General features: G+C 46.6%; 1 protein-coding gene across 15 annotated transcripts in view; it reads right to left on the bottom strand.

Moving 5' to 3' along the window:
- Window positions 1-4,180: 4,180 nt before the first annotated feature.
- Window positions 4,181-14,820, bottom strand: part of RIMBP2 (RIMS binding protein 2) — a 130,963-nt gene continuing 120,323 nt past the window's right edge. For 10 of the 15 annotated variants that reach the window (XM_066371191.1, XM_066371193.1, XM_066371192.1 and 7 more), the window contains 6 exons: window positions 13,612-13,796; window positions 12,807-12,975; window positions 9,059-9,162; window positions 7,989-8,060; window positions 6,687-6,821; window positions 4,181-4,774 (listed from right to left, as the gene is read on the bottom strand). In XM_066371191.1, coding sequence (XP_066227288.1) covers window positions 4,586-4,774; window positions 6,687-6,821; window positions 7,989-8,060; window positions 9,059-9,162; window positions 12,807-12,975; window positions 13,612-13,796 — 854 coding nt within the window. In that variant the 3' untranslated portion in view covers window positions 4,181-4,585. Of the gene's footprint in view, window positions 6,227-6,686; window positions 6,822-7,988; window positions 8,061-9,058; window positions 9,163-12,806; window positions 12,976-13,611; window positions 13,797-14,820 lie in introns of all 15 variants that reach the window. The other 5 variants (XM_066371206.1, XM_066371200.1, XM_066371204.1 and 2 more) reach the window with 2 other exon arrangements.

The raw sequence follows: 14,820 nt of genomic DNA on the forward strand, positions 1-14,820 counted from the left end.
ATTGAAGTGAATGTCACCTTATTTGAATTAGTGTAATTTTTTTATTGAAAGCATATGCATTTTTCTTGATTTAATGTCTTTTTGAAACTGTTGGAGAGTCCCTTCCATCAAAAAGATGTTCCAGGTCTACAAGCTAAACTAGTCACCAGTGAGGTCCAGTGAGAGTGGACTCTGTCAGAGAGGCCTCCGCTGCAGCAACAGTGTGAGACGGGCATCCACAGCTTGTCGGGAAACGCAGCCTAAGAAGCCAGTGTCCTTGTGAAGTGGATGATTATAACGGTTTCTCATCTACACATTTGTAGGAATTTTCAGGAAATTTTGTTAAGAGCAGGTTTGAGGTCAATGAATAATTGTATTATGAAACCTTAAAACATTGCCTAGCAATGGAATGGATATAAACACTAATTGTACACCAGCTGCTGAAGCTAGAATTCTATACAGTTCAGTAAAGTTACCAGCCTTACTCTTATTAGACTTGGTCTTATGCAATAAGCAACATTTAGATTTAGCCTTAATTAACATTGTGGATGAAAACCATTTTAAGAATTTTTGTAGTTCTTCGAGCTAAAATTGTTAACATTGATCGTGGCTATTAGTCCAGGTTTCTTAAGTTGTTTGACTTCTAAACATTAGAGAGGAAAGCAGAGGATTGTGAAGTTTCAGAAGAATGCCAAATAGAGACAGGAAACCAATGATGAAAGCTCTTACAGTATTAAGGAGTATAAGGAAGGTTGATTTGGGGCACTGATTTTTTACTTACAGATTTTTATGGCTGGCCAATCACTTCAATCCTTAAAGTCTTATTCTTGGCAGGCTTTTGTGTCTTTAACACCATGAAAAATTGGGAAATGTGGTAATTCTGGAAAAGTTGCAGTAGTCAAGAGACTCTCCCTCACTGTATGGTAAAGACTTCATTCAAGGGACAAAAAAAGTTGCTCAAATTAATATAAGCCAAAAGGGGCATGGATGGGCTTTCTCATTTATCCTGGGCAGTGGTTCCCTGAGTCTATTAAACGTCCCTCATTAGTTGTTGACAACACAGACTGCCAGCTCCGCACAGACCTGGGAGCTGGAGGTGCAGGGAGGCCAGGTGAACTGTGGTGGCAGCCGGGAGCCGCATGGTCTCGGACTTGGGCAGACAAGGCTGAGCAGCTGGAGCGTCAGAGTGATGAGATGACACGGAGGCTTCTCTGTCCGGGTCCTGCTTCCTTCTGCTTTGGTCTTAATCAGACTACCTTTACAGGTGCCCAAGGCCATGTCCAGGTTCATGTCTCGGTCCCGTCACCCCCCCACCCCCAGTGAAAGGACTCCTTGGGAGGGGCACCCCATGGCCTCAACGCAGGCAGGTGCCACACTGGTCCTGGGTCAGTGGAGGCGGCACCATGCAGGAAGGGCCAGGCCCTGCTCCTGGGCCACCAAGCACCTTCCTGTGTGGGAAAGGCACTGCCACACCATCTTTCTGGATGACACAAGAACCTTGAGCACTAATTCCTTTCCCTCTTTCCCATCTTACAGGTCATTGTTTTTTTAAGTCAACTTTATTGAGGTATAATTTTCATATAAATGGATGCAATTTGATGAATTTTGGCAAATTTAAACACCCCCGTGTCTGCCACCATGAAGATTTAGGAGCTCTCTTATAGTCTCTAAGCAACATTTTGTTTTTCAGTATACCTGTCTTACACACATTTCATTAAATTTATCCCTGAGTCTTTCCTATTTTTGATGCTAATATAACTACATATAATATTTTTTACTATGTTACATGTGTATTTTAATCTGTTTCTAATTGTTACCTGCTGGTCTGTAGAAGTGTAGTTGATTTTTGTATGTTGATCTTGTACTCCATCACCTTGCAGATTCACTGATTAAGATCAACAGCCTTTTGTGACCCCTTAGTGTCGCCCACAGTCATGTCGTCTGCAGAGAGACTGTCTCACTTCTTGCCCAAGTGCACGACATCAGCGTCCTTTTCCTTCCTTGTGCTGGTGAGAAGCCCCCCACAGTGTGGGACACAAGTCATCAGTGGACGTTATTGCCATTGAGGGTGGCATTCCTGTGAACTTTCCCAAGTTGAGATAAACTTCTGTCATTTCCTGCATTCCTAAACAGGCATGATTCTTGTCCAGGGCAGGACTGTCCCTGCATCTGCTGACATGACTAGAGCATTTCTCCTTTGTTCTGTTGATGCAAATACATTGCTTTTTCCCAGCATTCACACGGGCTCTCCTGTTCTTTGTATACTGCTGGATTCAGTCTGGTAATATGTTAAGGATTTTTCTTTTCCATTCATGATGCTGTTAGTCTGTAGTTTTCTAGCAATGTCCTTATCTAGTTTTGGTGTCAGGATAATGCTGGCCTTTTAAGTTTGAGTATTGTTCTTTCTTGTCGTCTCTGGAAGAATTTGTATACAGTTGTCATTTTGTGTACCTTAAATGTTTGTAATCTTCACCAAAGCTAAGTCCAGTTCATTGTTGCTTTGGATTTGTTGGGAAATCTGATTTTCAGAAGATGGAGAGAAACATAGTTCTACTGCTGCTGATTTTTCTTTTGGAGAAACTGTTTTCAGTTTATTTTGTATTGTGGTAAAATATATGTAACACAAAGTTAACCATGTCAACCATTTTTAAGTGCGTCATGGCATTAAGAAACTTCACACATACTTACATCGGTATTAAACTGGAATTTTTGTTTTAATTCAAACACTCTATTTAATCTAGCATTTCAGCTTTTGTTTCCCTTTTAGAGCTCCAGGATTTGTTTGCCCTGCATAACTAACTCTGCACCCTCCCCCAGCCCTGACTCTGCTTGTATGGGTTTCACTGTTTTAGATCCTACAGTAAGTGACATCATGCAGTATTTCTCTGTCATCAGTTCTACACTTTGTAAATGCAGTGGGTGAAAACAGTTCCACATGAATGACATGATGGTAGCGGTTATAATGATATACTCACTTTCATACAGGCATTTGAATTATATTTTTATCTTGCCATAAACCTGTTCGTTTTACCTCTTAATTAGGATAAACCCTATTCTTGGGAGAATTTTAAAATAATTATTTTTAAATTATTACTAATATAAATAAGGTTTTTAGGAAAAGTTGAGAAGTGGTGTTCTGTTGTATTTAGTTGGTGAGGCTCTCAGCTCATGTCATCTGAATTCTAATATTGCCAAAGGGGAAGGTATTACAGAATGGTTTGAATTCACTTTCTGGTCTTTGCTGTTTCCTATGCACAGGAATACTGACTCAGTGCTGCTTACCTGTTTTTGCCACTGACTGGGTTGTCACCAATGTGAGTGTGACAGCGCTTTGTAGATTACTCTCAAAAACCTAGGTCCAAACTACATATTTTTAAAAAATAAAAGGAGTTCCAAAAAAGGCAAGGTTATAATTTCTTTTGTCCATGGAGAATTCAGTTGTGCTGCTATGATCAAGTGTTCAAAACAATACAGAAGAGATGGCATTGTATAAAATAACAGTTTTATTTCTAGAAAATATTGGACAGTAACCATACACATACATGCCCACACCCACACAGCACTTCAGCACAGTCATTTCCTTTAACAAACCCACCGCAGAGTAGATTACATTTGACAACATTGCTTAGAAGACACAACAAGGAAAGCTGTCAGTCGTTCACAAACCTTCCATAAATTACAAAATAAAGGCAATTTTAAAAGTCGGTATAAAGAGTAAAAACAATTTACAAGTGGACAAGAATTACAAAATACTGACCATCGAATGCACCTGCCAGCAACTGTGAGAGTCTTTGTTCAAGTGCCAGTGGTGAGGGCTGGTGTGGAGCCATTTGAACAGACTGAAATTTGGGTGCTCTGCTGCGGCTTGTGCGTGATGGGATGGCTTTCGTGTGTGCTCTTCGGTGTTTGTGTGTGCCTGGCATTCTGACAAATAACGAAGGAACAGAAATCCATGTGCCACAAAGTGGGACACTGAAAGCAATGGGTAGTGTCAGCTTTCTGGCAGGTTTGCCTAGTGGTTTTACCAAATGAAGTTCCTTGCTCTCCTCTGCTTTGAATGATTTGAATAAGTAAACATTTCTGTGTTGCCTGGATTGCTCTGAAAGATGCAAACCAGGGTCTTAAAACTCACAGCCTGGACAACTAGTTTGAAACCCCTGTCTGTGTGTGGGGGTGGAGAGTACTGAACGCACCACACATATGAGTGTATAGCGAAGTTTTTATTGGACAGTACAAACCATTGTGCAGGAATAAGGCAGAACATCAAGGCGAATCAACTAGGAATTTCAAGACCAGAGTTAAAGTGACAGTTATGCATGTGAGGCAAGCATTCTGAAGAGGGAAGAGGGTGAACACCATTCCTTCGGGGCAGATGACAGATGCACAAAGACTGGAACCACGGGTGGGAGCCTAGTGGGGGCCCTCCGACAGGCCTGGGGCAGTGGGAGCTAGTGAGCCCGCCCGAGGCCCCGGGAGGAGCACAGCTGTCCTTGCAGGTGCTCTAAAGTGGCTGGAGGGGGAGGCGGGAATTAGGAAGTGCTGGAGTCAGGAAAGCCCTAGTTTGGAATCAAAGAAACCACACGATTTGGAGTAGTCCGGCTGCTGCTCACTTCACCGCGCCCAGCTTTTTCAGCAGTCTCTTGCCCTTGAAAAGCAGCCCCTTTTTCTTTCTCGAGGACATTTCCCTGCCTCTCCCAGGACTACCAGTACCCACAGATGATGCAGGTGACCCCGAATGGAGATGGGCTGTGGGGGACGGCGCTCTCCTTGCTGTACCTGACCCCTCAGGAGGAACCTGGTAGGTACAGTGTGACAGTTTATTGAGTGTCAGCGCCAATACCACAAGCCACTCGGCACACCACACGCCCGGCCCACGCACAGGGAGGGAAGGAAGGGAGAAAGGAGGGGTGTTCTTTCTTCTTTCAAGTGTTAAGGTGCCATGGGAGCACGCCCCCGCCCCGCGCCTCTGGCCATGGTCTAGCTGGCTCAGGCTGTGTCCTCAGGGCAGAGTGGCCAGTGCTTTGGCAGACAGAGCTAGGAAATCACTTCCTTTGTAAATTAAGACCAAAAGTAAGGGGAAAGCTATTTTAAGTTGATAGTAAAATTGGCCAAGTACCCATCAGTAATCTCAAAATCAAATGTTCATAAAGGGAATTTTGTTGTTTTTGAAAGCTACTTGGGTCTATAAACCCTGGTATGGTCAAGTGCATTCCTGGGTTAGAAACATTGGAGATGGCACACTGGTTGAAAGAAAAAAAAAAAAAAAACTAAAATGAACCTTAATTATAATCAAAGAAAGCTTAAAGGCCCTTATTGTGTGCTATCATCATTCACACACAACTGGAGATGGAATTTTGTCAGTTGTGTGCACAAGGTCGAGTTTCAGTGTCTCCATGACCTCAGCAGCTGTGCTCACGTGGCACCTGGTGGCCTCGCGCCTGACCTCGCCAGAGCAAGCGCCCTCCTACTACTGCATGTTCAGTATTCAGCAGGCAAGGGGTACCAGCCAAGGGGCTTCAAGCTTGCTTGGATTTAAAATCAAAGTCTAACTCTAATGGAAAACACCTTGTCAAGCATCCCAAAGTCACCTGAAGATACCGTGTCCTCTGTCTAAGGCAATCACCTGAGCTGCGTGCCTCACAGAACTCAGGATTGCATTGGTATGCCACCAGACTAGCCTTCCCCCATGTCTTTGTGCTTTGAAGAGAAACTAAGCTCTCATTAGAAAGAGGTATGGTGATTGCAGGCCGCACAGGCAGTGCGTGAGCACCTCCAGCCAGCCCCCTCACCGCTCAGCGGCTAGATCAAGTGACGCTTTAAAGTACTGTATATCTGCTGTAGTAAACATGTGCGAGGTTGTGCTTTTCCCAGAGTGGCTACCAATGCAATACGCAGCCTCAGTCATGAGCAGACATTGGAGCTCTCTGCGTAAACAAACAGCCTCTTAAGAAATATGTTCCCAATGTTGGCCTTTCAAACAGTCATGTGACTAGTTGGAACTGGTCGTGAAGCACAGGTCACCTCACTGCACAGTCAGCTTTACAACTGAGACCAAGTGACACCCTAATAGTTTAGGTCCAGTGATTTTTTTTGAGACATATTTCTTTTTTTACCCCCACAGTGAACCTTAAGTCTACCATGTTAGTCCATTAAGGTAGCTTAGGTTGGTATTTTACAGGTATCTTCAGTTGCTCACTTACGTGAAGGCTACATTGCCTGATTAAGGTGTGAAATGAACACTCTTCTTCTGTTTCCAAGCAGATGAGCAAAGAAATAAAAATATATACATAAAAATATAATATAGAAAAACTCGCAGTGATGAAATAAAATAAAAATGAGACACTAAACATGAATGTTATCTAATTGCTCGTGGCAGTGTGATCTTTGGTAGAGGGGCTGGCACCCTCGCGGGGCAAGTCTCCACTGCTGCCCTTGAGGACAAGGACAGGCCAGTACTCTTCCTGTTCATCAGACTGTGTGTGTCACGTGGTGGGGTCCCTTGTAAGTGTGGGTCGATTAGAACTGAAAGGGTCATTTTCTGTGCAGTAAGATTGGGAAGTAAGCATTTTTAGGCACAACCCCCAGAGACAGGCGGAGGAAAAATTCAGGGTGTATGCTTTCAGGCCAAGATGTAAAAGTAACAAAGACTGTATGAGAGCGTGGGTGGCAGTGGCAGGGACACTGAGCATGCTGGGACGGCTGCTTACCCTCTTAGCCTTGGAACGTGCCGGCGTGTCCTGTGCGTGGTGGGACGGGGCATCCGAGAGATAGACTTCCACGTCGTCAGGCACTTCTTCCAGGAAGTTTGAAGGCACAAGGCCTTTCTGCCCATTGAGCTCCCCCTAAAAACACAGGTGAGGGAGAAGGACCGTTTACTCCTCTTCCCACGAACCCACTTCTCCCTTGGCTACAGGAACAGACAGCTCAGAGCAGTGTGGGGGACTCACTCTGGTTCAAAGGAGGTACGACTTGAAGGGAATCGTGTTTCCAGACAACCCCAATCCTGACAGTGACCTCTGTGACCTGCCCTGGTCTGGCTGGTGGGGCAGAGCTGAGCAATCTGGTTTGTCGAGAGGCCTGGGTGGTTCTTAGCACCAGGCCTGCCTGGAGCCTCCCTGGAGGCCATCTTAGTACATGGGTCTCAACACTGGGATCTCAGCACACCTGGCACACCAACCCAGACAGACTCACTCCATTGTAAGGTAAGGGTGGGGGGCAGAGAACAGCTCGGTGAGTTAACCTGGCAAAATGGAGCATACTTTCATCCCCCTGGCACACACGTGCAGGAAGCCCTGCTTCATACTGGAGCCTCCTTCCAGACTTTTCCACCCACTCACATTTCTGCATGTGCAGGGTAGGATCATGGTCCACAGGTCGGGCTGCTATCTGGACCGAGGGCGTCACAGTCCACCACTGTTGCTTCTTCCCCCCTCAACACCAACCTGCCCCATATTTGCCCCAAACCAAGCCCCAGACCTGCTGCCCCAGGCCCATGGGCATCCGTTCTCTGCTCACAGGTCTGGGTGACAGCATGAAATAGTCCGCCTCCTGCATCAGCATTAAAGCCGCCCGGGCACACAAGTAACAAGGGCAGTAAACCCATGGATGGGGTCCCCCAAGGGGCAGAGGATGCCTATGACTCAACCAGAAACAGCCCAATTAAAAAGGGGCAAAGGACTCAAACAGACATTTCTCCAAAAAGGAATGCAATGGCCAACGTCATGACTACAGAGAAACGCAGAACAAAGTCAGGCGGTGCCCTTACCTCCCCTGGGATGGCTACCGTCAAAAACAACAAAATTACCAAAATGCAGGAACCAGTGCTGTGAAGATGAGGAGGGGTTGGAGCCCCGGTACAGCTGCTGTAGGAAAGCAGCCAGCTGGATCCTCAAGTACAAGTACAACCCTCTGACCCCACAAGTCCACTCTGAGTTCATACCCCAAAGAGAGAGAGAAACCAAACATACCCAGTGAGTGAAATGGGGCATCTTTATATTTCAAAAACTTACATAGTAAAACCCATCCTCATCAATTTCACCGAAAACAGAGATGATGTCTCCCGTGCAAAACGTGAGCTCAGCCTGCAGGGACAGAGCATGCAGTGAATAGCCTTGTCCTCTACAATGTGGGTTTTTCAGAAAAGTTGTGATTTACCCTTTTTTCTTATTTGGTATTAAGCTACTCTTTCAGTCAAATGAGAAAGAAAGGTACAACATTAATGATCGCCTCTGTTCATGGCCTCTTAGAAACTGTGACCCTTTGAAACCAGGCCACCACAGGAAGGCGCAGAAGTGCCCCGATTCCAGCCACACGCAGGTCACTGGCATGCCCACTGTGGTCTGTCCTTACAGCAGTCAAACCATTAGCTTTAGCACCTGGGATGTCAGGGAAATGTTCCTCACCGGGTAAGGACCTTTAATAAATATTCTCCCATTAAGTCTAAGAAAATCTGCGTAACCAAACGTCTATTTCGGTGTTCATGAGGGGCCAAGCTCTAGGCTGGGGCCACACAAATCTCGTATAGGTGCCCAAATGCACTTGTCTCTCTAAATGTGAAGATAGGAACAGAGAGCCCCTACTGAGGGCCACCAGGCACCAGAGAAATGTCCAGCCTGTTCAGAGCTCTCTGCACTGGACCCACAGGTCAGTCCCTTGTTGGGCATCACAGTATCACTGGGTGCCAGTGATGCAGACACCCCCACCCTCTGAGAAAGCTGTTCCATGAGGTGAACACCTAACCTTTCATGTCTGAGGCCAGCCCCTGCGGTTTCATTCGTGTGCACAAAGTGCAGACCCTCCCTCAACCTCCAACATGGGGGCTGAACTGCCATACTAGTCACTGACCCCACATGGCTCTTAGTCCTCTCTTTAGGGTGACACTATTGGGTACTCAGCACTGGGCCTGAGCCACAAACTGTCTTCCCAACAATGGCCACTGTACCCTGAGCATGTGAGTAGGCTGCCCGCCTGGCCCCCTGCTGAGCAGTTAACTACTCTAGGAGCCAGTCCTATCGAGTCACATGACTCTAGCATGGTGTTCGGGGACACTATGGGAAAAGCAGTGAGTAATGGCTGGTACCTCGACATCGATGTTGGGTGAGCTTTCTCTTGGATCGTAGTCATACAGGGCCACCATTCTGCGTGTGGACACTGAGTGCTGCCTGCCACTTCTCCTGTTCCTTTCTGCTTACAGCAGGGGAAGAAAAAAGCCATTGTGACTTCATTGCACAGCAGTGGGGCCCCTTGCCCTTGTAACCGTGGCAGTGGGCCCAACATGACCACCCGCTACCAGGTCTCAGGCTCATGGACACTGGTGACAGCCTCTGCTTTGAGGTCAGTCACCTGGGCTTACTATTCCTATGCTTTGTCTTACTGTTGAATAAGCAAGCCCATCTTCGTAGGGCCTGGGGATGATGTTTCCTTAAAACAAAATATATATATTCCAGAGGTAATGACCAGGCTCTAAATTGCTAATTTCACAGAGGACATTACAACTGTGAACTTATGAAGGTGACAGGGACAGTCCACATGTATGCTCTACTGAGCTGTCACTCAAATCATACAGTCCATTCTTCCTGACTATACTTCTATAGGTTATGATCAACTCATCGGGTCACATCACAACCGTGACCTTCAACCCAGTCTGTCACCGCTGAATCCTACATGCCCCTCATTTCCCCTCCAGCCCTAGGTAACCAATGATCTGTCTCCTGTCCCAATGCGTTGAGTGGAATCTGCAGCACATAACTTGGGGACTGGGCCTCTGTCATCTAGATAATGCTCCCAAGACCCGTTCATTACAGGTTCTGTCCTTTCTTCTGTTCTCACTGGGAGGCAGGTGGCACTGTGTAAATGCATCAGAGTTGCTACATCCATTTACCAGTCCAGAAACAACTGTTGTTTCCAGTACCAGTGTCACTGTCAGTCCTGCAGTTTAGTACATGAACACAGTCTCCATCTCTCTGAATTGTGGGACTGTACTGGAGGTTCTGCAAAGTGGTAGTGGCAGCAGGTGACAGTCCATGCCACACTGTTGCCGCCACTTGGCCAGCTTGTTTCATTGTAGCTCTTCTGCTGAGTGTGCCTCAGATTTCCATCACCGGCTCTCTCAGTATTTCACCGAGGTTACACATCCATCCACAAGCTGAATTACCATCCATTCGTCTATCTTCTTTGGTGAAATGGCCCTTCAAATCACCTGTTGACATTTCTGTTGGGTTGTTTTCTTGACGTCAAGTTTTGAAAGTTATTTGTGTATCCGAAATACAAACCCCTTTTCAGTTGAATTACTATAAATACTTCCTGCCAGCCCACAGCTTCTCTTCGTTCTCTTAATGGCATCTTTTTAAGCTTAGAAGCATTTAGTTTTGATAAAATCTAACATTTTTTTTCTTTTATGCATCATAATTTTAGTATCTTACCAAAGAAATCATTCCCTGGTCATCACAAAGTCTCCCTCTGTTTCTTCTAGAAGTTTTGCAGGCTTAGTTTTTATATTTAAGACAATGATCCATTTGGAGTTCTTTTTTTTTCTTCAATATAACAATATGGCTTGAGATTCATTCTGGGCATAGGAACGTCCTGCATTTGTTATTGAAAAGACAGTTCTTTCTCCACTGAATTCCCTTTTTACTTTTATCAAAAATCAATTGACCAAAAAGTGTTGGTCTGTTTCTGGACTCCATTCCGTCTCACTGATCCAGTGCGCGTTTCTCTCCATCACCACCTTGCCTTGATTAGTTCACCTTTATTGTAAACTCTTATGATCAGGCTGTATGAGTCCATCAACTTTGTTCTTTGTAAAAATTTTATCAGTGGTTCCAATTCCTATTGCTTTTCATATAAATTTTACATTTAGCTTATTGATTCTACTCACATCCCAACCTGGACTCTGAGTTGAACTGCATCCATCTCTAGGTCAGTTTGGGGATATTTCATATCATAATAATATTGAGAGCATGGTTTTATTCAGAAATTCTGTGATTTCTTTAACCAATGTTTTATAATTTTCAGCATACAGACCCTGACATATCTTGCTAGGCTTAACTCAAAGTATTTCATGTTTTGTTGTGTTATTGTAAATGGTATTATTTCTAAACTTAAATCTCAAATTTTCATTGCTAACATGGAAATACAATTGCTTTTGTAGCCATTGACCTTGCTAAGCTCACTTGTTAGGAACTTCTAGTTCTGTTTATATTATAGGTTCTTCGAGATTTTCTAAGTAGATTTTCATGTCACCTCCAGTCTGCGTCATTGACTCCTGTTCCTCCCTGACTGTGCTGGTCAGGAGCTGGATCAAGGGGCTAGAAGAGGAGGCAAGGGCAGATGGGCCTCCCTCCAGGCTCTCAGTCTCTCCCCAGTAAGTATGAGAATTCCTAGGAGCCAGAGGGCAAGTAGATGTCTAGCTATACTTAGAAAAATAAAACAGAATAAAGAGATATTTGATCTAATGGATGATGTAATTCAAGTTACTGGTTTTTAGTGGACCACTTCTAGGCTTTCTGGGTCTGTGATTATAGCCCATCCTCTCTCCTCTATGAATCCATCACCACTGACATCAGGGAAGGAAGTCAACCATGAAAGGCAGTATGAAGTAATGGGCTCAGAGAACTTCAGCTCATGGGCTTCATGTGGGCAGTAGATTCATATAAAACCTCAACTGTTGGACGAGTTTACTAATACCAGAAAGGTTGATACATTTCATTATTCTTACAATTATGCACACTCTTTGAACCACTGAGTTTTGTCTTTGAAGTCTGATTAAGAAGTTAACCTAGGCCCTGGCCGATTGGCTCAGTGGTAGAGCATCAGCCCAGCGTATGGATGTTCTGGTTCGATTCCTAGTCAGGGCACACAGGAGAAGTGCCCATCTGCTTCTCCACTCTTCCCCCCCTCACTTCTCTCCCTCTCTTCTCCTCCTGCAGCCATGGCTCAAATGGAGCAAGTTGGCCCTGGGCGCTGAGGATGGCTCTATGGCCTGTGCCTCAGGTGCTAAGAGCTCAGCTGCTAAGCAACAGAGCAACGCCCGAGATGGGCAGTGCATCGTCCTCTAGTGGGCTTGCCTGGTGGACCCTGGTCAGGGCCCATGTGGGAGTCTATCTTTCTGCCTCCCCTCCTCCCACTGAATTTTTTTTTAAAAAAAGGTAACCTAATGTTTCCATGTATTAAAACCTTAACTATGAATGACATAAAACTGATGTCTCCAACTACTTAGAAAAAGTAGACACTTTTTTTTTGTTTTGTGGGTTTTTTTTTAGTAGACACTTTTTAAAAGAGTAGATTCCTTGCACATGGGAAAAATGAAGATCATATAAATGTCAAGTTGCTTCAAAGTTCAGTGTCTGCTAAGGGTCTGCTTCCTGGTTCACAGACAACCATCTTCTCGCTGTGTCCTCACATGACAGAAAGGGCAGGGTGCTCTCCGGGGGGGGGGGCCCACCCTCATGACCTTATCCCCTCCCAAACTTCTCACCTCTTAACACTACTGCCCTGGGAGATAGGATCTCAATACAATAGTCTGGGGACACGGATGGACAATCCAAAATGACCACGAAGCAGGTGTCTATCAGGTGTGAAAAACTTCAGTGAGCAGGGCTGTGCTTCACCTTCGGGCAGAAGGTCGACTGCGTTTGCATCAGTGTCTAGGTGCACATGTCTGTAAAGCATGCAGAACTCTTACCACCCTGCTCCACAGCGCGCGTTTTGTACAAGGACAGTCAGTGGTGAATTTTCAGACACCTCTGGCATATTCACGTGCCACCTGCACGGGGACAGCCGGAGAGGAGCCCCACCAGCGAGTTCCGGTGAAGGGGGCCACTTCTTACCTATCTTCTCCACTGGCGTGTTGAGCGGGAGGAAGCCTTGTCTGAGGAGCTGGTCCATCATCTCCTCATCGTCGGCTTGGATTTCTGAGACCATGTTGCAGGGAATGAGGCCAAGTCTCGCACAGGTCTCCCCGCGGTAGAAGCCATCCGCATCCTTATCACCGTAAACCTGGGGCGGAGAGAACCCAAGGCCTTGTGATTGGCTGACTCAGAATCACCCACCTGCTTACAGTGCAGTGACTGGCTAGCTCAGAATCACATCTGCTTACAGTGTGGTGATTGGCTGGCTCAGAAACACACCACCCTTACAGTGCGGTACCTGGCTGGCTCAGAATCACGCCACCCTGCTTACAGTGCAGTGATTGGCTGGCTCAGACTTAGTTACTGTCCTTTCAGAAAGATCCTGTGCCTTCAGGACACAATCAGACACAGAAACATCATAGGTTGTAAGCAAGAATGCCACACAGCCCTCAGGACCAGGTTGGGGCACCGCAGGGCCCTCCGGGGCAGGTCTGAAGTCACACAGGGGGGAGAGGTGTTTGACGAGACACACATTCCCAACCCCCACCCCATGGAAGTGCCAGGGAGGCTACGGGCAGGGAGATTTCCTCCCTGAGAAGACAGTGTTGGCGGCTGTTCCAGAGTAGGACATCTCGGCCAGGAGGGGCGCTTCCTGTCACACAGCGGCTGGCACCAGCACCATCCCCAGGCCCTGCTGCTCCCCAGTGCCCCCTTGGGCCCAGGCTCACTCTGACCCGCCAGGCCCTCGCCTCTTGACAGTCGGGACACGCCATACAGGACCCACCTTGATGATCTGCCCCTCCTTGAAGGGCAGCTCCTCCTCCGCAGCGTCAGGGTTCGGGGACATGCTGAGCGGGTCATAGTCAAACAGTGCCACGAAGATGCGGGCCGGGGGCTCCTCGGCGCCGGGGTCGGTCTCAGAGTCCTCATAGAAGTCAGGGGAAAGCCTGTCCCGGTCGCTGTATTCATCTGGGAGGCGAGCCACGGAGGACAGAGCTCGATCAGCCCAGGGACTCGGGCACACTACCCTTCTCTTTTAAAATTGCATGTTACATGTGGGTGGAGATGGGTCTTCTTGGCCAGGGGTATGAAAAGCCTGTGGTACACACAAGCCAGGTACACGGACACAGGACTGAGCCAGACAGCTGTATGTCCTGGGACAGGCCGAGTTCTGACACTGCCACGCTGGACAGGTCATTCAAAGGCCATCACAGGCACCACAACGTTGTCTCCACAACAGGCCATCCAGAGCTCAGTGGGCGCTTCAAAGGCATTTGTGCATTCGTGCATTAGTCACAGTGGGACGTGGCTACCAAGCTGTTCTGTTCTCTTAGCTCTAAACATCTGAGTGGCAGGGCAGCACTCTTCATTAGTGAGGATGAGTGACTTCTACCCACGATCGCAGCTAACAGTGACTCTTTCTGACCCCAAGTTCACATGCACATAACACGTTAGTGTTGCTGCAGACACACATCTCTGTCATCATGTACCGTGACCTAGATGAGTGTGCACATACATTGTACACATGGAGAGGGAGAGTGCATGGGCTAGCCGCTGGCAGAGCGTGTGGTTCTCATCAGTGAGGTAGCCAATGAGAAATGCTGTGTCATCAGAAGAGAGGGCAGGCTGAGACAGCAGCCAGTCAAGGCTTTCTCACCTCACAGGAATGCATGAGGGGGACAGCAGGTTGTCCCAGGGGTTTGGAGAGACAGGTGATGCAAACTCAACTAAGCCACTGGCTTTTGTCACCAGCAGAAACATGTAGTCGAAAAGTAAAAAGTGCCTCATTTTTGGGAAACAATGTCTAAAGTCCAGTGAGATATTTACATTATTTAAGTTCGGAATCTTTTCAGAATGCCCAGATCAGCTAAAAATACAGTCATCTCCCTTCTGCGAGGGAACAAAACTTAAACAGCAGGCCTCTTTAATTGTTTTGTTTATAGTCAATGGCAAAATCTCATTATTATCTCAATAGTGCAACGCCAATGAGACC

Source organism: Saccopteryx leptura, chromosome 2 (assembly GCF_036850995.1).
Source record: "Saccopteryx leptura isolate mSacLep1 chromosome 2, mSacLep1_pri_phased_curated, whole genome shotgun sequence".
In the NCBI taxonomy this organism is placed as follows: domain Eukaryota; kingdom Metazoa; phylum Chordata; class Mammalia; order Chiroptera; family Emballonuridae; genus Saccopteryx; species Saccopteryx leptura.